The 22,820-nt window shown below is 41.7% G+C and overlaps 1 protein-coding gene across 5 annotated transcripts in view; it reads right to left on the reverse strand.

Moving 5' to 3' along the window:
• Window positions 1-22,820, reverse strand: part of APH1B (aph-1 homolog B, gamma-secretase subunit) — a 116,119-nt gene that overhangs the window by 67,635 nt on the left and 25,664 nt on the right. For 3 of the 5 annotated variants that reach the window (XM_070797450.1, XM_070797451.1, XM_070797449.1), the window contains exons 5-6: window positions 17,519-17,646; window positions 7,903-8,097 (exon numbers count right to left, since the gene is read on the reverse strand). In XM_070797450.1, coding sequence (XP_070653551.1) covers window positions 7,930-8,097; window positions 17,519-17,646 — 296 coding nt within the window. In that variant the 3' untranslated portion in view covers window positions 7,903-7,929. Of the gene's footprint in view, window positions 1-4,642; window positions 8,098-17,518; window positions 17,647-22,820 lie in introns of those variants that run through there. The other 2 variants (XM_070797452.1, XM_019968716.2) reach the window with 1 other exon arrangement.

Here is a 22,820-nt window from a genome sequence, read left to right on the forward strand (position 1 = left end):
TGCTGGAGACCTGGGTTCGATTCCCAGTTGGGAGGGTCCCCTGGAAAAGGGAAAGGCTACCCACTCCAGTATTCTGGCCTGGAGAATTCCATGGACTATATAAGTCCATGGGGTGCAAAGAGTCGGACACGACTGGGCGACTTCCACTTCATATAAATACATATAGCACGTCTTCTTTACCCATTCACCTATCGATAGGCACACTTGGACTGCTCCCGTATCTTGGCTATTATAAATGCTGCAATGAACACAGGGTGCATGTATTTTTTTTAATTAGTGTTTTTGTTTTCTTTGGATAAATACCAACAGGTGGAACTGCTGGATCATACAGTAGTCCTATTTTTAATTTTCTGAAGAACCTCCATACTGTTTTCCATAGTGACTAAATCAACTTACATTCCATCAGCAGTCCAGAGGCTTGCCTTTTCACTGCATCCTTGCCGTCACTTGTTATTTGCAGCCTTTCTGATGATACCAGCTGACAGGTGTGAGGTGATATCTCAGTGTAGTTTTGATTTGCACCCCCTGATGATTAGTGATGTGGAGCACCTTTTCACGAGCCTGTTGGCCAACTAAATGTCTTCTCTGGAAAAATGTCTTTTCAGATCCTCTGGTTGTTTAATTGGATTGTTTGCGGGTTTTCTTTTTTTTTTTTTAATGTTGAGTTTTATGAGTTCCTTATATATTTTGTATTATTAACCCTTTATCAGATATATTATTTGCAAATATCTTCTCCCATTCAGTAAGTGGCCTTTTCATTTTGATGACAGTTTCTTCTGCTGTGCAAAAAGCTTTTCAGTTTGATATAGTCCCATTTATTTTTGCTTGTTTTCCCTGAGACATATTCAAAGAAAATATTACTGCCTTTGTTTTCTTCTAGAAGTTCTATGGTTTTATGTGTCTGTTTTTTATGCCAATACTATAATGTTTTGACAACAACAGCTTTATAACATAACTTTTCTGGTAGAATTCTTCAGTGAAGCCTTTTAGGAATTTCTTTATGTAAACTGGAAATTCAGAGTCTTTAATACACATAGGGCATTTCTGGTCAGCTCCAATACATAAAGAGCTTGAAAGCTGTCACTCCCACACTTAGAGTAATAAAATTCTAAAAGTGAAAATCAGTATTTTTCTCACCTTCATTAGAGAAGGTTAAGGGATGTAGGCTCACCAAAAAACTAAGTCTTAAGATTTAGTCTTAAGATTGTAGGACATCTCCTCTTCCACATCAACCTTACTATCAACCAACAGGGCTCCAATACAAAACCAGTGGGTTACAGTTCAAAGATCATGGACTTTGAGAAGGAGCACGTGGGAGAGCCCAGGTCAAGAGGGGAGACAAAAGCAGGGCCACTGGAAGGACCGAAAGCCTCTGGTCTCAGCACTGCGGCAGACACCAAACACTGCCCAACTCTTGCTCACACGGACGCGAAACTTATATCAAAGGCCTATTTACTTCAGTTACCATTACCCAATCCATATGTCTAGCTTGCAATCAATAATTACAAGGCACATTAAGAGGTAAGAAAAAACACAGTCTATAGAGATATAGGGATATCCAGATTTTCTAGTCCTTCTTGAGTAAGTTTTTATTTAATTAAAAAAATTTTTTTCTTTAAATTTTGGATGCACAAGCTCTTCCTTGAGGCACGAGGACTTTCTCTAGTTTCAGAGCATGGCCTCGAGAGTACGCAGGCTCAGTAGTTGAGGGAGGCAGGCTTAGACACCCTGAGGCACATGGGATCTTAGTTCCCCAACCAGGGATCAAACCCAAGCCCCCTGTACTGGAAGGTGGATTCCCAACCACTGGACCACCAGGGAAGTCCCTTGAGTGAGCTTTATTAAAATGGAATTTGTCTACTTCATTTACAATTTTAATTTATCACCTTTAAGTTCTTCATAATATTCCCTTTTTATTTAATAATGTAGATGCTGTGGTGATATCTTCACTTATTACTGATACTCATATTTTGTACCTTCTCTTTTCTCCTTATCAATCTGGACATAGTTTTACCAACTGTATTGATTTTCTCAAAGATTTTCATTTTATTGATTTCTCCACTGTTTTTCTGCTATCTGACTTACGCTATTCTTGTATGCTCTTCTCTTCTAATTTCCTTTCTTCTGCTTATTTTAGCTTTAGTTTGCTCCCCTGTCTCTAAAAACTTTTTTTGGCCTCTCACATGTGGGATCTTAGTTCCCTAACCAATGATCAAACCCACACTCCCTGCATTGGAAGTGCAGAGACTTAACCACTGGACTGCCAGGGAAGTCCTTCCTCTGTAAAAGTAAAAGTTTTCTAAAGTAAAAGTTTAAGTTCTTATTTTTAAATATTTTAACTGATCTAATATAACATTTAATGCTGAAAAGATCACATTGCATTCTCTCTTCAGAGACTCTACTTTGGCAATTATCCCCTCTACTACATCAATTTTTCCCTTTCCACTGAATCATCCCCATCTTCTTACAAACATGCTGTTACAGTACAATATTATAGAGAAAAAAGAAAAAAAAAAAAAAACAGAAGAATGCCCTCTCCTGCTCCCACATCCTTCTCGGGCTATCATCCAATTCCCCTATTATAATTATATGGTTATCTGTACTCTACATGCTGTGGCTACTTCCTTATCTCCCAATCTCTATAATCCACTCCATTTAGGTATTCACCCCTACACCGAAACTACTTTTATCAAAGTCACCAGAAAATTTCATCTGTCCATATGCAAAGATCAATTCTTATTGTTAGTTAGAATTCTCATGTTAGTCATTCCTCAGCAGCATTTGACATACATCCCCCTAGCTCCCAGGCCACCATGCCCTCCTGGTTTTTCTTCTTTCCTCAGTGATCACCCCACCTCTACCTGTCAACTGGAGTGCACCCAGAGCTCAGCCCACAGTCCCACCTTTTCCTCTGATATACATCCATGACCCAGGTACCCTTCTTCATGTCTAAAACTTTAAGTATCATCTTATGTATTCAAGCTATTCGATATCATTTCCTAGTTTGTAGTGCGTTTTGTAGCTGCCTTATATATTCTCTAAAAACAATGATCCTCACCATCTTGTTCTTTTCTACCCTTTTAAAGTCTCTCTCTTACACACACCCACACAATAAAGTATCTGATACAATGTTCTGTGCATGGTGAGCCTTGATTAAACACTGCAGATTCCATCTCTAATTTTGCTCAAGCACAGAAAATATGTATAGATTTACTATTAGGTAGAAAGGCAATGGCAACCCACTCCAGTATTCTTGCCGGGAGAATCCCAGGGACAGGGGAGCCTGGTGGGCTGCTGTCTATGGGGTCGCACAGAGTCGGACATGACTGAGCGACTTAGCAGCAGCAGCAGAAACAGGATTTACAGTGACCCACACTTAAGCAACAAGCACCACCTACTAATTACTGAATATTAAAGCCAGGGCTCATAATCTACTGTCATCCCTTTAGAATGTGTCAAATCCCCAATTCTTCTATGGAGGCTGAGACCATAAGCCTGGAGTGGGTCCTTCACTCAGCATTTTCAATGAGGCAAAGGTAAAATACGTAGGTCTTTCCATGGGAGGTTTCTTATGTGTTGAGGCTGGTCACAGGGAAATCCCTGTTCCAACTAAATATCAAACAAATAATAATTAAACTAGAGCCAGAATTCCAGTGCAGAAGGAACAGAGAAATTGTACATGAATCTGGGCTGTCATCTGAGGAAAGCCTACCTTTTGTCTTACAAGTTATGGTTTTGTTACTATTTTTTAAATTATTTATGTATTTATCTGGCTGCGTCGGGTGTCAGTTACGGCACTTGAGATCTTCACTGCGGCATGTGCGAGCTTTCCTTCTGGGGCACAGGATCTTTTGATGCGAGGCACAGGCACTTCCAGGCGGTGCGCGGGCTTCTCTAGTTGCAGTGCTCAGGCTCAGTAATTGCAGCAGGCAGACTTAGTAGCTCCACAGCATGTGGGATCTTAGTTCCCTGACCAGGGATCAAACCTGCATCTCCTCCACTGGAAGGCAGATTCTTAACCACTGGACCACCAGGGAAGTTAGACCAGAATCCTTGGTTCCTGAGGATACTTCACCGAATAACACAGTTAACGTAAATGTGGAGCAGCCTCATTTTAAACCCGCATCACAGGGTATCGAATTTCAGGCCCTAACAACTCTCTGTGTAACCTGTTTGATGGTGGAGGCCAAGCCCAGCCCTTTAGCCACACTGACTCCACACCAAGGGAAGGAAAAACAAAAATGACTCTACAGGCTGCTCAGGGTCACTAGGAGAAACTAAATTATACTATCCTGGTCAACCAACTGCCATCTTTAGCCAGGATTCCATGATGGTTTATAAATTTACTATCTCACAATTACTTGGGAGATTTTTTCAAGGGCATTCAGGACCTTCGAGAATTCTCCTCCACTAGGTTTATGACACCTCAAGGAATTTGCCTGCACCAAACTGCTTTTGAACAAACAGAAATGAAATCAGCCTTTTGAATTTTAAATCAGAAAACAAAGATTTGTCTTTGAAAAGAATCTCAGAGTTGACCAGTTACAAACAACATACAATCAAATTTTATAAGAGGCAAAAATTGTAGTAACAGACACTGAAGGATACACTATTCCAAAGAAGAGGAAACATGAGAAACAAGTCGTGACAATCTTTTTATTGTTTACTGAAAAATACAAGTCTGGAAAGAGTCTATTGCATTGTGTACTGAATGTAAGGTCTGATACTGCAAGTATATACAACATAACAGTATAACTTATATAAAATGATACATATAGAACACAGAGACAGTGCCCAGCCCTCTAAACACTAAAAGTTAATGGGATGAAGCAAAGTCTTATATTAAATCAGAAATGTAAACACTGCAATCATATACAAAGTGCTCTAAGAGAAGAACTCTGAAACTTTTTTGTTGTGACAGCCGTCTACCTGGAGTTGGGAATGGTTGGGCCTTAGGAAAACGAAGTCAGCAAAAAGCTGACACTCTCAAGGAGTTCTTCCCAAGAAGCCGGCTGCTGACACCTGAGACAAGCTGCCATTCTGGCTTCTCTGGAGCCCTCAGGCCCACTCTGACCATTAATCCATGTCTTAGGGCTAGTGTGAGGCCAGCGAAGAGGATCAGGTAAGAAGACACTTCCATCATGACTGCTTGTCCTGCACCAACTCTATGCAATAAGAATACCTAGCATTTTTGACCCGTAACTGCCACTCCCAGGAAAAAATGAAATGTGCTTGAGAAGAAAAATACTAACGTTGGGAACAAAAGCCATCTTCTATACAATCTGCAGATACCATTCATTCCTTTCAGCCATGTTTTCACTAAGGTTTGCAAAGAGGCTGCTACTATTCTATTGCCAGTCACACAGGCCACGATCAAGGGTAACAAAACGTCTCCAGTTACAACCACTAACTCAAATGAGTTAAAAAAAAAAAATTATTAGAGAACCATAAGCGATCTCAATGATTCACACGGCAACAGAGTCAAGTGCTGCAACAACATTCACATTCCATGGTCAACTTTAACTACAGCCTCACTTCCCTCCAAACTGAGAAAGCTCCGTGTGGAGGAGAACATACAAGATTACCACCATCGCCTCCTCTCCAAACACTATTAGGGCTCAGAAAGTTCCTTAGAGGTAACAAATGCAAAAAAAGAGAAAAGATAAAAAGAAAGCACATCTCAATATATACATACAACAGAGGAAGGCTGCTCTCCCTCTGGGCTTCCTTGGCATCAGGCAGAGCAAGGCTATTTGCAATAACTGTGCCTAAGCTGACTATGGCAACACTCACAAGAGAAATAAGGAGCTACCAAGTTCCTTTATTCATAGGTAAGCATGGATTACTAAATAATTACTAAATAATTTCCTGAATTAAAAAGACAGTCTGACCATCAAAGAAAATTTTCTTCCTGCCTGAGATGCATTTATAAATGAGATTTCACAATATCCCAGATTCTTAATATTGAACTATTAATGCACAGAAGACATCCTCAGAGCTCAAGTATGAGTAATATCAATATTCTCAGATATTTATACACTTTAAAGATCAGCAAATATTTTACCAGGTTATCCATTCAAGAGATTTGTAAATCAACCGTCATAACCAACTGTATCTTTTTCTTATTCTGTTCATCAAAGAACACCATGTTCCAATAGGAATGAAGCCCAGTTCAATGGGTATATAATTCCCTTCAATTCTGCACAGCAGATTTCACTATTCAGTCTCTATGTCCTTGACTCTTCCATAACTCACCTAGTCTAAAGAAAATCTTGTATAAATGTGGAAAATTGCAAACCCCAGCAAAAACAATGGTGTCAGTGCTGAAATACACTTTAGGGGAATAACTATAATTGCTTACGAAACTGTTTATAGTTTTGCCAGAAATCCTACTGCTCCTGAATCCCCAGATTGAAAAATTCAAATAATTTAAACATAAGAGGGGATTTCACTGATAAAGATCTAGTTCACGTGTAAGGTTCTGGTTCTTAGAATGATGTGTGACTACCCCAAAATACTGGCTGCATTTCCATTTTAAACATATCTGTTAAATTCTTGTCAAATTCTCCCATCTGTCACCTCACTGGTGAACCCTTTCATTTCCTGCTTCTATTTCTTTTGGCTGTTCTATTGCACATATGGGATTCACTGAGGTTCTCTCTTTAATGTGTACGGAATTTCCATTTCATACCAACAGCTCCCTAAAAGTCATCAAAAGGGAACAACTTCTAGCTTAGTAAAGGCACAATTCCTCTTTATAGAGGAAACCAAAAAAGAGTCGTTTGGAAGCTGAACAAACATCTTAGATACGCCTATAAAGGGAATGCCCTATCTGCCAACAATAATCCAGAGACATTTACAAGATCTAAAGAGTACATGGACTATGTTAAAAGCATGAATTTGGCAAATTTAAGACATATTCCTAATTTTCCACTACACTATTTGGGGGGAATGTGCCAGTTAGTATCACAGGAGCAAATTAGAAGGGTCAACACTGCTCTACTGGCTTGCTCTCCTCCTGCTTTTAGTAAACTTCTGCCAGCTCCAGTGAAGCCTGTCCCAGGGTACATCACTCAGCAACCTGCAGAGCTGCTCAGAGATAGAACAAACGACTTCAGGTCAACTAGTCCAGCAGTGAGCACTCAGCTGGTAAACACTGCCCCGGGGCAGAGCCCATGAAGAGCCTTAAGCCCAGGACCTACAGAAGTTGCACAAAATTCTTGGTTTTATATCATCTTCCCAGGAAGTTGGAAATTGGGTTTTAGTTAAAGAAATGGAACCTATGCTCTAAAACAATGTGATGCTTCAAAAAAGCAAAATCGAGATTGGAAACAGTAGAGAAAAATACAGTCTATTCGTCATAGCTTACTTTGGCTAAATGATCATAGTGTCAGTGCAATGTATTATTGTATTTGAAGCACAGCCTCCACGTTCTCATAAAACAGGGTACCAGTGAAGTACATGAAAACAGTTCATAGAGATGATAGCCCTTTAGCCTTCTGTGACTTCAGAACTCGAAAGACACAGGCTAACCAGGATTTATATTCAGATACTCGCTCAGTGCAGGCTGAGTTAAGAGACAGCAAAACATCTGATTTTTATTCACCTACAGTGTTCTCAGGAAGTTCCTATTTGGGCAGCAATGGTTCTCAACCTGGCTGTGCATCAGTGTCATCTAGAAAGCTTTAAAGAATTACCAAGTGCTCAGCCCAGAGATCAGTATTCTTTGTTTCCCCAGGAAGTTCTAACATGCGCCGGCTGCACCAGAGATGTATCCCTTTCAGAAAGATGTTGCATGAAAGCCGAATCGTGTCTAAATAGTTTGGTTTCTTCTAAATTCCACCAGGAAAAGGGATGTTTAGAAAAAGGCACAGTTGTGCTTCCTCTAATGAGGCAGCTTACTGTTTGAGAAGTGCTGGTTCTCGGAGGTTATCTGGCACGCTGGTTGAAGAGGAGGAAGTCCTTGTCTTGGCAGAGCAGGCAGAGTTTCAGGCTTCGGCAGCTGCCTCCAGAAACAAAGAAGGCCCAGACGCCCATGAGCACCATGATGATATATGCCAACACCAGATTTAATCCGTAATGAGGACTGATTAAGGTCTGCAGAGGGAAAATAAAAGCAACCTTATTAAATATGTGGAATAACCTAAGATAATGGAAAATATGAAATACTTTCAATAGTGGAGGTGTGTTTCACCAAACATCTGATGTATGTCATGGGCCCACAGACACACAGGAATTAACCTGGTCAGCAGATACTAGCCCATAAACCTGTGCTTTGCTGTATTCAAAGGGCAACCCTAGAAGGTAATCAGAAGCCAGACCTAATGAAATACCCAATAGAAAACAGATGTTATATAACCAGGGTCCAGTTTATAATCATTTTTCTGTTAACTAGCTCTGAGAATTGAGAAACTTAAGACAAGTCTGTGTTGAAAGTGAAAGTGTTAGTGGCTCAGCTGTGTCCAACTCTTTGTGACCCCATGGACTACAGCCTGCCAGGCTCCTCTGTCCATGGAATTTTCCAGACAACAATACTGGAGTGGACTGTCATCCCTTCTCCAGGGACCTTTCCGACCCTGGGTCTCCTGCATTGCAGGTGGATTCTTTACCATCTGAGCCACCCTCTCTAATCAAGGGAACAAGAGGGAACAGCATCTCTTTTTTCAGCTGCACAACTGCTGAGGGTTCCAAAAGTTCATTTAAAAACCACTGATGAGGTCCCACAAGGTACCAGTGAAGACCACAGAGCCTATCCTAACAGAGCTTATGGCAGTAAGGGAGACAGGCAATGAGTGAAGAAACAAGTAACTAATCACAGGACATCCTTGGTGGCCCAGTGGTTAAAATCTGCCTTCTAATGCAGAGGACATGGGTTCGATCACTGATCAGGGAACTAAGATCTCACACGCCGGGAGACAACTAAGCCTACACGCCACAACTAGAGAGCCTGCACACTGCAATGAAGACCCAGTGCAGCCAAAGTAATAAATAATAAAAAAAATAAATACTTACACATTGTGATAAATGCCAGGACAGAATAACTACAACTGAGACGGTGCTAGTAAAGGTTAAGAACAAAGTGATCCACTCAAGGTGGACAAGGAAGGCGTTGAGAAAACGGCATTTAATCTGAGACTTACAAGAGGAGGTGTAAGCCAGCCTGGTTTAGACTAAGGGAGGGAACCCAAGCAGGGCAAAGAGTTTGGTGCAGCTGAGGATCTGAGAATCACTATAAATGATGTGTAAGTATGGATAGAAAGCACAGAGATAGGAGAGGAAGGCAGGGGCCAGATAGGCATGTCGGTGCTAAGTGTGAATTTTACCCTCAGAACAATGAAGGGGTGCAGAAGGATGTTAGGTCAAGGAGCTGAACAATTTTAGATTTTTAAACTGCAGAGAATGCATTCGAGGAGGCAATGGTGAAAGCAGGGAGAACAGTTAAGACGACTCCTCACCGAATGAGTGGAGTACAGGATAGTGGCTTAGTCCAGGGTGGTGGTGGTAGAGATGGAGGGAGTGGGTGACAGGACTTGACTCGCTGATGGATGCAATGTGAGAAACAGAGAGCCCAGGGGTGACTTCCATGGTTCTGGCTTTAAGGAAATAGCGATAGTAATGAGCTAGGCAAGACTTGAGGAAGACCGAGTTTAAAAAACTTGGGCAAAGACTAAGCTAGGAGTGATAGGTGGGAACCAAGTCCAAAGAGGACATACTAAGAGTGGGCTGGCTCTGAGATTTCAAAAAGCGGGTGTCAGGGGACTTCCCTGGTGGTCCAGTGGTTAAGAGTCCATACTTTCAATACAGAGGCACAGGTTCAATCCCTGGTTGGGGAACTAAGATCCCAAATGCTGTAATGAATGGTCAAAAACAAACAAACAAACAAACAGATGTCAGGTAAGCAGTTAGGTTTATGAGTATGAGGCTCTGAGGAGAGGCCTGGGCTAAAAAGAGAAATACAGAAGCACAGTTCATAAACGGGCTTAAAGCCACGGCTATGAATGCGATTACCCACAGAGTTCCTGTAGAGAGAAGGGAAAAACGAAGTCAAACTCCAGTCCTGAGAACAATTATAAAGTATTTGTGCTGTTCAGTATTGCAGGAGCAAATAAAAGCACCAACACCACCCCACTGGCTTGACTCATACTGAAAAAGAGTTAGCCAGGCATCTGAGAAGAGCAAGGAGTGGGGTGAGAGGGAACCAGGACAGCGCGATGCAGAAGCCAAAAGAGGAAATGTTACAAAGAGGGGGCGGCCAACTCCTCCTAAAGGCTGATGAGATGGAGAAAAAAAAAAAAACAAAAAACCCAGCATCCTTTAGATATGGAGTGATGGAGGTCCTTTTTGATCTTGAAACATGCAGTCTTAGAAGAGTGGTTGGACAGAAGCCAGAATGCCTACTAGGAACATGACAGAAATTTCGCTGTGATGCAGACTAGGGAAAACAAGTCACGGCTAGAAAGAACTGGCAATAATGAAGAGTTTTATTTAAGATACATCTAGGGACTTTACTGGTGGCTCCCAGTGGCTAAGACTCTGCACTCCCAAAGCAGGGGGCCTGGCTTCGACCACTGGTCAGGGAACTAGATTCCACATGCTACAGCAAAGACCTGGTGCGGCCAAATAAAACAAAAGCAAGCCCCAAACCCAGACACGTCTATGTGCCGGTGAAGAGACGGTAAGGCTGGTGATGGAGGACAGAAGGAGTGAGGTCGCAAAGAATTAGGTCTGGAGCTCAAACAAGGGGCTGGCCTTTGACAGGAGAAGGAATACTTTCTCTGCTCGACCAGGATAAGGTGGAGAAATGGGTTCTTTTTAAGAAAGAAGAGGCTCTGATTGGGTCAGTTTGTCACCACACACCTCTGCCCAGCGAGGTTTCGGGGGAGTGCTCCCCAGCACCTCAGCATCCTCACCCTCGCTCTGCCTGCACATTCTCTTGCGCGAAACCCCCGAAACCTTCCTACCTGCTCTGGCCAGGGTCACAGGGCTGATTCTGCAGACAGCACCTTGTGCACAAAGAGCGCTTTTCTCAGGAAGCATGTGTGGGCATGGCAGGCACTGAGCCCTTCAGGTTCTCCTTCAGATTCTTAAGGATAATTCTATTCCTCAAATCTGCTGAGTTTTAACACACTTTGTAGGGTGCTAAGCTACTTTGGCCACCTCATGCAAAGAGTTGACTTATTGGAAAAGACTCTGATGCTGGGAGGGATTGGGGGCAGGAGGAAAAGGAGACGACAGAGGATGAGATGGCTGGATGGCATCACCGACTCGATGGACGTGAGTTTGAGTGAACTCTGGGAGTTGGTGATGGACAGGGAGGCCTGGCGTGCTGCGATTCATGGGGTCACAGAGAGTCAGACACGACTGAGCGACTGAACTGAACTGAAGCTACTTTCCATCTTTTAGCTTGTTTCTTTAATAAAATTATCTCTTTTAAACAATTACAGAAACAATACGTGATTATTGTAGAAAATTAAAATGTACAAATGAGTAAAACAAATTTTAAAACTTGAAATTCAGATAGGCTAATTTTACACAACATTCAACACTGTAGGAGAAGTTATTTATAATGCATATATCTAATAACAGAGAAGGAAATGGCAACCCATTCCACTGTTCTTGCCTGGAGAATCCCATGGACAGAGGAGCCTGGCAGCCTACAGTCCATGGGGTCACAAAGAGTTGGACATGACTGAAGTGAGTAGACAGGCATATCTAATAAAAGCCTCTTTCAGAGAATACCAAAAAAGAACCTAAAAAAAAAAAAAAAGACAGACGACCAGTAGAATGATGGGTAAAAGATGTGAACAGGCACATCCCAAGAGAATTATCCAAATGGCTGATAAACATAGGAAGACACGCTCAACTTCATTCACCATCACGAAAATAAAAATGAAAACCAAAATGGGACACCACTACACATCCAGTGCTAGATAAGGGTGACAATAAAGAATGCAATCCTAAGTGCTGATGAAGAGGTGGAGAAAATACAACTCATAAATCAATGGTGGAGTGTAAGTTGATACAACCTCTCTGAAAAAGTGAGTGGTATGAACAATCGACATATGTACACCCCATGACAAGGAATTCTACCCCAGGTATACATCCAGAAGAAATGTGCATACATTTTTACCAAGAGATACACGCTAGAATGCTCAAAGCAGTACTGTTCACAATGGCTAAAACCTGGAGACAGCATAAATGCCTCTCTGTTGTGGAATGGATAAATGATGGTACAATCATACCGTAGAACACTATTCTGCAAAGAAACAGCAATCAAGAGCTATAAACTAATTAATTTCCCAAACAAAGATTGAGTGAAAGGAGTCAGACACAAGAGCAAACACTGTACTGTTCTGTTTAATAAATACCAAAAGGCAGGGCAAGCTATCGAGTCAGAAGTCAGGACCGTGGTTATCCCTGGAGGGGTGTGGGGGGTGGGGAGCAGTGAAGTAGCACCAGGAAGCTCATGGCAGCAGATGTTTTAGCTTTCATTTGGGTTTGAGTGACATTGGTGTGTTCACACTGGGAAAATTCATCAAGATGCACACACTGGACCTGGGTGGTCTAGTGGTTAAGACTCTGTGCTTCCAGTGCAGGGGGCGTGGGTTTGATCCATGGTTGGGGAAATAAGATCCCACATCCTGCTCAGTGAAGCCCAAAGATTAGAAAAAAAAAAAAAGATGTACACTTTTGATTCATATACTTTACTGTACATGTGCTGTATTCATAAAACTTAAAACTTTTTCTGAAATCTGTCATTCAGAGACAACTATTGTTAACATTTTGGTATGTAATCTTTCAAATTTTCTGGGTTCTTTTCAATCATCAGAGAGAATAATATAAACTTTTCAATATTCAACAATAGTTACTGGCCATCTCCTATGTGCCAGGGATTCAGGATACAAAGATTGACAAGATCCCATCCTTGATGATCAAACCCTAATTGGAGACGTAGATGTAAAAGCTGTATCAAATAAAATAATGCTGGCCAGGGAGAAGGGTTATAACACAGCTATAAAAAGGGGCTAGGATAGTGCTTTCAGAAATGTGCACCTTTTCCAGGAAGGCCTCACATGAAATGAACAGTTTTCTAAGCTGACCTAGGTTAGGGGGGAGACCCATCACTGCAGATATTACAGCATGAACAACCTGTGAGCCACACTGGGTCAGTTCAGATAGAGTGTATGATATGAACTATGGGGAGCAGCAAGAGCTAAGTTTAGCACCAGTAAGATTCAGTAACAGGCTTATGTCAAACGAAGAGGTCTGGGTTTTATTCCACTGGCCTCTGCTACAACCCATCACTCTCTCTTCCTTAATACACTTAGCTTCAGGACACCTGACTCCTGGTTCTCTTCCTACATCACTAAGTTGCTCCTTCTCAGTCTCCGCAGCTGGGTTCTGCTCTTGCCCCAGCCTCAAGGTTGGAATGCCCCAGGGCTTAGTCCTCTGGCCTCTTCTCTCGTCTGCTTAGACTCACTCCCTGTAATGACCTTTTTAAGCTTGGATTTCTCTCCCAAACTCCAGACTTTTTCATCCAGATACCCACCTTGGATGTCTAACAGGCACCTCCAAGGTACCAGGACCAAAGAGGACTCCTGCTCTCCCTCACAAGCTTCTCCATCCCAGCTGATGGCAACTCCATCCTTTGAGTTGCCCAGGCTCAAAATTTTGAAGATGTCCTTGGCTCCTCTTTCTCTCCCTAGCGTTATCCAGTCTGTCAGGAAACAGCTGTTAGCTCTACTATCAGAAACATGTCCTGAATCTGAACATTTCTCATTGTCTCCATTGCTATCTCACCCAAGGTGTCCCCATCCTTCTCTTGATGATTTAATTTCTTCCCCTGTTACAGTCTACTCTGAAAACAGCAGTCAAAGTGAGCCTTTTAAAACATGATTCAAATCAAGTCCCTGTATCCAACACGCTACAATGAATCCATTTCACTAAGGCTAAAAGCCCAAGCCTTGCATTATCTAGATATGGTTCCCATTTCCAACCATGACTTCCATCCCCAATTTCAAATCTGTGACAGTATCTCCTACTAACTTCCCCTGGCTCATGGTTCTGGCCACTCTCGCTTCCATAAACGTGCCAAGCATGTTAGTCTTAGGACTTTGCCACTAGCTGTTCAGTCTGTCATGTTCCTTCTCCAGACAGCCACATCACCAACTTCACTTCTTTGCTTAAATGTCACATTCACAATGAAGCTGACTTTGAACTACCTAGTTTGAAAATTCAACATCCCCAGCCCCTACAATCTAGAATCTTTTTTTTTAAATTACTTATTTTGGCTGTACTGGGTCTTAGTTGTATGATGTGAGATCTAGTTCTCTGACCAGGAATCGAATCCAAGTCCCCTACAATGGGAGCAAAGAGTCTTCCCCACTGGACTACCAGGGAGGTCCCTTGAGCCCTTTGAACCCACTCTACTTTCCCTTTTTTCTCACAGCACCAATCAATTTCTAACATATTTCGTTTTATTATGTCTATTGCTTATTGTCTCTCTATCCACTAGATGGTAAAGGCACAGTTTTTTTTTTTTTTTTTTCTGTAAATTGTTTTGCTCATCTAGAACAGTGTCTGTAATACAGAAGGCACTATTTGCTGAATGAATGAATGGTGGACTGGATCCATACGAAGGACATTGGCTTTTTCTTGCTATTTCCTTTCTGACTATTAAAGTATATACAGTAGAAACTTTGGAACATGTTGAAAATCATAAAGAATAAAAGAACCCATCCAGAGATGAAAACTGTTAATACTTTAATGCATTCTCTCTCCAATTATTTTTCCATGAAGATTTGACTTTACATAGTTGTCATCATTGGAGAAGGACATGGCAACCCACTCCAGTATTCTTGCCTAGAGAATCCCATGGACAGAGGAGCCTGGTGGGCTGCCATCTATGGGGTCGCACAGAGTCAGACACAACTGAGGCGACTTAGCATGCATGCATGCATTGGAGAAGGAAATGGCAACCCACACCAGTATTCTTGCCTGGAGAATCCCAGAGATGGAGGGGCCTGGTGGGCTGCCGTCTGTGGGGTCGCACAGAGTCAGACACAACTGAGGCGACTTAGCAGCAGCAGCAGCTGCCATCATATTAAGGGTAACTTTAGTATGACTGAAATGTTTTAGGTAGGGAAGGCAAGAAGACTGTTCTTTAGATGGGTGAGAGAGCAGAGTCCAGTATAAGAAAACTTGATATGAACTCTAAATGGATGGAGAGGAAAGAAACATGAAGCAGGACACCATCAGAAGGAACTTTTGAATACTTTAGGTGAGAAATGATGACGGTCTAGACGAGGCAATGGCTGGGATCATTCTAAGTATATGACAAGTTATGATTAAAATCAGACCAAAGCATTAAACAGTGCTTTAAAAATACACCTAGTCAAGTATCCTTTTCAACTTTCTTTTGAAAACTGGCATTTTAATACCAGTGAGGAGGGATTAAGATGGGTACTCTTTGGGAGGGGGTTTCACATTTTTTTGGCCATGTGGCATGTGGGTGGGATCTTAGTTCCCTAACCAGGGGTCAAACCTGAGCCCCCTGCATTGGAAACTTGGAGTCTTAACCACTGGACAGCCAGGGAAGTCCCAGGCACTCTTGATATTAATCAGAATGATTAACAATAGTACAACCCTTTTGGAGAGAATTTTAGCAATCTGCCTCAAGGGCTTTAATATATATATATATATATATTTTTTTTTTTTTAGATTTTAATATTAAAAGCTTTTTTTGATGTGGACCATTTTTGAGGTTTTTATTGAATTTGTTACAATATTGTTCCTTTTATATATTTTGGTTTTTTGGCCTCCAGCCATGTGGGATCTTAACTCCCGATCAGAGGATCAGAGATTGAACTGGCATCCCGTGCATTGGAAGTCAAAGTCTTAATTACTGGACCATCAAGAAAGTTCCCGATTTTAATATTTATTATGCCATTTTTCTGGGCGACAGCGATGAACTGTCTTGTCCTAACAAAATTAGCATAGTTATAGTTCTTCCCAAAAGTAAAGTATTTTGAGGAAGAAAATCCTTTTTCTAATTTGCACGAAAGTGACATATTAAATTTTTTTTGGATAAAATTTTATTAAAAATCTAGAAAGTGAGTTCTTGTATATAATGCTTTCTAACACAGATTAAATTATCTCTTTAAAAATTAATTTATTTATTTGTGATGGTACTAGGTCTTCATTACTGCACTCGAGCTTTCTCTAGTTGTGAAGATCAGGGACTACTATTCGTGGCGGTGCACAGGTTTCTCACTGCGGTGGCTTCTCTTGTTGCAAAGCAAGGGTTCTAGGTACGCGGGCTTCAGTAGTTGTGGCTTGCAGGCCCTACAGCAGGGCTCAGTAATTGTGCACAGGCTTTAGTTGCTCTTGGCATGCAGAATCTTTCCAGACCAGAGATCGAACCTGTGTCCCCTGCATTGGCAGACAGGTTCGTATCCACTGTTGCTGCTGCTAAGTTGCTTCAGTCATGTCCGACTCTGTGTGACCACATAGATGGCCCACTGTCTTATACATATATATAGCCCACCAGGCTCCGCCGTCCCTGGGATTCTCCAGGCAAGAACACTGGAGTGGGTTGCCATTTCCTTCTCCAATGCATGAAAGTGAAAAGTGAAAGTGAAGTCACTCAGTCGTGTCCGACTCTTAGCCACCCCATGGGCTGCAGCCCAGCAGGCTCCGTGGGATTTTCCAGGCAAGAGTACTGGAGTGGGGTGCCACCGCCCTCTCCGTCATATCCACTGTACCACCAAGGAAATCCTTAAATTGTCTTTTGAGTTTGTCTGAAGTCTTTTTTTTCCCTCAAGCTGCAGACAGGTTTTTATTTTATTTATTTATTTTTGACATTAAAAAAAACTGAATAGTTGATTTGTGCTAATTTCTGCTGTACAGCAAAGTGACTCAGTTTATACACATATATACATTTTTAAAATATTCTCTTTCATTATGGTTTGTCCCAGGAGATTGGATATAGTTCCCTGTGCTATACAGTGTTCCATTTGACTTCCTAACTCCATTCATTAGAATCTGAACAACATATTGAAAAAGTTTCATATACAATGATGTTCAATTCAAAACAGCTTTCTAATAACCAAAAGTAGAAAAACAAATGATCAGTTAAGCAAACTATAATTTTATGTAATGATATAAAAAGCTATTAAAATGTAAATATTAAAAGGATCCATAATAATGTAGAAATTGCTTAAAATGTGTTCCATAACATAAGCATAATGTAAGACTATTTCAGGTTTGACTAACTTAATTAAAAGAAGACAACTACCAAAAAGAAATAGTTTATGAGATCAACCAACAAATTAATAGTTATCTTTCTATAGTAAGACTTGGATGATTTAATCTATCATTCACTCATTGTTTTAAATGACTTTTTCTGAATTTCCTCATTATCCCACGAGAGTGTATTTCACTTAGAGTGGAATCTATCACTTCAGATGTGTGGACTTAAAGCTCCAAAACCCAGTTTGAGCAGATTTGCAATACTCACCAGGGCTGACACCAGCAGATGGGAGAGAAGAACTACAAGAAGGGTATACCACTTCTTCTTCTCACAGCCATCGAAAAACACGATGCCCCAGAACACGTGCAGCAGCGTGATCACCAGTGTCATGAAAGCTGGAAGACAGGCAAGCATTAGTGCCCAGTCTCAGGTCAGCAGACCCCAAAGTCCACTGAACACGCCCTTGGACGCAGGCTCTTGGGGTGCCCCGCACTAGTGTGAGGGTTCGCCCACAAGTGACAGAGGACCCTGACACAACATTCACGTGAACAGTAATTCTGAAAGCAACATTTCTGAACCAGGGGCCAGCTCTGCAGCAGCTTCTCACCTAGAATGTGAACCGGTCAAACAGTCAACCTGGATCTGGCTTTCAAGGAGTTTCTCTTAGGAACAAAATAAAATTACTCTGATATATACTCAGCTTTTCCAAGTTGGCCTTCTGTACTAATCAAGAAGCTTTTTTTTTTTTTTTTTCCCACTAATCAAGAAATTTTTTTTCTTTTGGCCACACAACAAGATGTGTGGGATCTTAGCTCCCTGATCAGGGATTGAATCCAGGCCTCTGCACTGGATGCTCAGAGGCTGTCTACCACTGGACCACCAGTGAGGCCCCCAAGAAACTTTTCTAAATTAAAACAAGTGTCTTTGATACAGACGGCTAACAAACACATGAAAAGATGCTCAACATCACTCATTATCAGAGAAATGCAAATCAAAACCACTATGAGGTACCATTTCACACCAGTCAGAATGGCTGCAATCCATAAGTCTACAAGCAATAAATGCTGGAGAGGGTGTGGAGAAAAGGGAACCCTCTTACACTGTTGGTGGGAATGCAAACTAGTACAGCCACTATGGAGAAGTGTGGAGATTCCTTAAAAAACTGGAAATAGAACTCCCTTATGATCCAGCAATCCCACTGCTGGGCATACACACCGAGGAAACCAGAAGGGAAACAGACACGTGTACCCCAATGTTCATTGCAGCACTGTTTATAATAGCCAGGACATGGAAGCAACCTAGATGCCCATCAGCAGATGAATGGGTAAGAAAGCTGTGGTACATATACACTGTGGAGTATTACTCAGCCATTAAAAAGAATACATTTGAATCAGTTCTAATGAGATGGATGAAACTGGAACCTATTATACAGAGTGAAGTAAGCCAGAAAGAAAAACACCAATACAGTATACTAACGCATATATATGGAATTTAGAAAGATGGTAACAATAACCCTGTGTACGAGACAGCAAAAGAGACACCGATGTATAGATCAGTCTTATGGACTCTGTGGGAGAGGGAGAGGGTGGGGAGATTTGGGAGAATAGCATTGAAACATATATAATATCATGTATGAAACGAGTCGCCAGTCCAGGTTCGATGCACGATACTGGATGCTTGGGGCTGGTGCACTGGGACGACCCAGAGGGAGGGTATGGGGAGAGAGGAGGGAGGAGGGTTCAGGATGGGGAACACAGGTATACCTGTGGTGGATTCATTTTGATATTTGGCAAAACGAATACAATATTGTAAAGTTTAAAAATAAAATAAAATAAAATAAAAAAGAAATTCTAGTTAAAAAAAAAAAGTGCGAGTCCATAGAGGGAAAAAGTTTAAGGATAAAAATGTTAAGAGGAAAACAAACAAACAAACAAAAAAAACCAAGTGTCTTTGATTTAAACAAGTCTTCTCATTAAAGTGGAATTTCTTCTTGGATCTTTTTTTAAGGCCAGTGGGAGAATAAAAATATTAGAAATTGCAATAATCATCTAAGATTCTTCTTAAGCAATGGAAACTGAATCCGATCAGTACACACAGGTTTTTCTATGGAATACTGTGTGTGTGCACGCATGTATGTGTGTGTCCTGCATCCTGGAGATTTTTTACTTAAAATGAGCAAGTTTCAGGAACTCCTTGGCCATCTAGTGGTTAGGACTCTGTGTTCTCACTGCCAAGGGATGGGGTTCGATCCCTTGTTGGAGAACTAAATTTCACAAGCCATGAGGTATGGCCAAAAAGAGAGAGAGAAAGCAAGTTCCGGATATTCTGAAAGCTTCAACGTGGGGATGAATGAATAAACCAGAATGAATAATCAGGATGAATAAACCAGAATGAATAAACTGTGGTGTATTCACACAGTGGAATACTTACATGTTCTATAATGGTCTCAAGAAAATAATGTTGAGTGGGGGAAAAGCACATTGTGAGAAAATGCCCATATTTCAGTTATACGAAGTCAAAAGGCAAATTATCACAGAGACATAACTGTTGAGGTTGGAGGAAAGCAATTTGTTACATCTAGTGAGAGTGTTTCAGCAAATAATGAGAAATACTTTACAGGAGAAGGGGGATAGAAAAAAAAAAAACAACTTTGGAACAATAGCAGACTAAACTAAAGTGATTTATTTTAATCCCACTGATGATCCTTGAAAGGGCAGTTTCCCTGAAGATATAGATGCCTGGCTGTGTGACAGTGTATAGAGTTGAGACAACTGAAAGCACCCAGTAGTTCATTTTAAGTCAGAAAAGACCAGAGTAGAAACTGTGATTCACAGACACAGACGTTCATACTCTAAGGCTTTTCTAAAGCCTACATGTCAATCAAGTGTCAAGAGAAAGTAATGACACCACTAATGTGTCATCTGTTCATCAGCTATGTGAAAGGAAGATCAAAATGGAGTCAGTGTTGCTAATAGAACTCTCTAAATAGAGCCAGGAGGCCATTAAGGAAGTGTGACTTAGGCATAGCTTAGCTGAGATGGAATCTGATATTTTTACCTGATGAAGTCATAAACCTGCCAGAAACTCAAGACACTTCTTAAACCCTTACCCTAGAATAACTCACGAGAGTCTACCCACTTAATGGACCACTACCCTAAAACAACATGTGATTCCTTAAGGACAAATATTTTCTGACTTATGTCCATCACAGTTCTTACCACTCAACTTTTAACAACCTCATAGCCTTTTGTCTTATTAGGCCCGACTCTATTTCTTCCGTGGAACTTTCTTTCAAGACTACCCATTCTTGTAAGACTACAAATCTGGGTCTTCCAACTAGTAATTCTTAAGACTCCAGAACACTCTTATTTGCAGCCTCCTGCTTTATCTTTTGTTTGACAGCTCTATTTGCCCTCTCCTCTACACATTACCACGAATATTGAAACCAGCCAATCATCTTCCTATGGTCAAGTCTGAGAGTTCAGATACCTCGAAAATGCTCTTACTTACGGACTTTTTAGTTCATTCTCATCCAAAAGAGCATTACTCTGTTTCAGACAAGCATTCTCAAGGAATCACTAGCCTTGAACTTTCTTCCAAATTCTAGGTGAGTATTTCTGCATGCAAGGCTCTTTCCTGATAAAAATTCTCTCTGACGGACTGACTCTGTCTCTAAAGTAAAGTCCAAGCATCTCAGGTTAGCATCCAAGGCCCTCTGCAACCTAGACCCAAACTACTATCCTCTACTCATCTTCAAACACATCCTACTTGGTAGGAAACCAGAAGTCCTACATATACTCTCTCTGTGCCTCTATGTTCTCATTTTTTTAATTGGCTGTCCCTTTCGCCTGAATCCTCTACCCCTCGCCACCACCCTGCCCTTTTCATCCCACTTAAATCTTACTTCTATTTAACACCTAGCTCAATGCCATCCCCTTAATGACGTCATCCTGATGCCTCCTCTGTTTTTGCACTCCACACACAGTTACTGAGCGCCTAGAGAGTCTGCCTGGGGACGATGCCTATGGCTCTAGGGCCGCACAGCCCTCAGCTGGGATCCTGGCCCCGCAGTGTGCCTTCGGGCGAGCGATCCAACTCCTCCGAGCTTGTGTCCTTTATTTCCAAAATGCAAATTATGCCCCTGGCTGTTGTGTAGGGAAGAACAGTGCTTTGCAAACCGCAGTTTTTCAATAAATGACGATTACTATGTGCTATGTTGTCTAGATTCAAAGATGAATATAAGCCAGGACCTTCAATTTAGTGAGTTGCACTAACACGTTGGAAAGTGAAGCAAAGCAGCAAGCAATTATCACATGTACCCAAGCTTCCTGGGTACCTGACTATGTTTTAAAACGTATTCTCAGACTGTCTTGGTGGTCCAATGGTAAAGAACCAACGCAGGGGACATGGGTTTGATCCCTGGTCCAGGAAGATTCCACATGCTGTGGAGCAACTAAGTCCATGGGCTGCCGCTACTGAAGTCTGTGCACTCGAAAGCCTGTGCTCCAAAACGAGAGTGGCCACCAGAATGAGAAGCTGAGCACCACAGGAAGAGCAGCCCCCGTTCGCCCCCTGTTCGCTGCAACTAGAGAAAGCCCGAGCACAGCAACAAAGACCCAGCACAGCCAAAAATAAATAAGTAAATAAAACACTTTAAACATGCACTCCTTCACTCCTGTGGATTTCTTCTTCATCTAACACTGGAGTATTACTCTTACATTTACTTTCTTCCCTTCTCTTTTACTAATCCATACAAAGATTTATTAGCACCTACTACGGGCCAGGCTTCCCTGGTGACTCAGATGGTAAAGAATCTGCCTGCAATGCAGGACACCTGGGTTCGATCCCTGGGTTGGGAAGACCCCCTGGAGGAAGGAATGGCAACCCACTCCAGTATTCCTGCTTGGAGAATTCCATCAACAGAAGAGCTTGGAGGGCTACAGTCCATGGGGTCGCAAAGAGTCAGACATGACTGAGCGACTAAGCACATGGCCAGGCAACAGGGCTATCCCAGAGGATAAAACACAGTCCCAAGGAACTTCCTTTTCAGAAAACAAGCCCATTTTTTTCAGTTTACTATGTTTTATTAACACAATACCTAAACAGGATCTCTCAGACATTTATTAAAACACTGGTATTCCTATTTGATGGCTTATTTATTTAGCTAGCACTAGTTCCAAATCTGGAGAAGGAAATGGCAACCCACTCCAGTATTCTTGCCTGGAGAATCCCAGGGACGGGGGAACCTGGTGGGCTGCTGTCTATGGGGTCACACAGAGTTGGACACGACTGAAGCGATTTAGCAGCAGCAGTTCCAAATCAGGAAAGGAGTACATCAAGGCTTTATATTGTCACCCTGCTTATTTAATTTATATGCAGGGTACCTCATGAGAAATGCTGGACTGGATGAAACACAAGCTGGAATCAAGATTCCCCTGAGAAATATCAATAAGCTCAGATACGCAGATGACACCACCCTTATGGCAGAAAGCGAAGAAGAACTGAAGACCCTCTTGATGAATGTGAAAGAGGAAAGTGAAAAAGTTGGCTTAAAGCCCAAATATTCAGA

Source organism: Bos indicus, chromosome 10, assembly GCF_029378745.1.
Source record: "Bos indicus isolate NIAB-ARS_2022 breed Sahiwal x Tharparkar chromosome 10, NIAB-ARS_B.indTharparkar_mat_pri_1.0, whole genome shotgun sequence".
In the NCBI taxonomy this organism is placed as follows: domain Eukaryota; kingdom Metazoa; phylum Chordata; class Mammalia; order Artiodactyla; family Bovidae; genus Bos; species Bos indicus.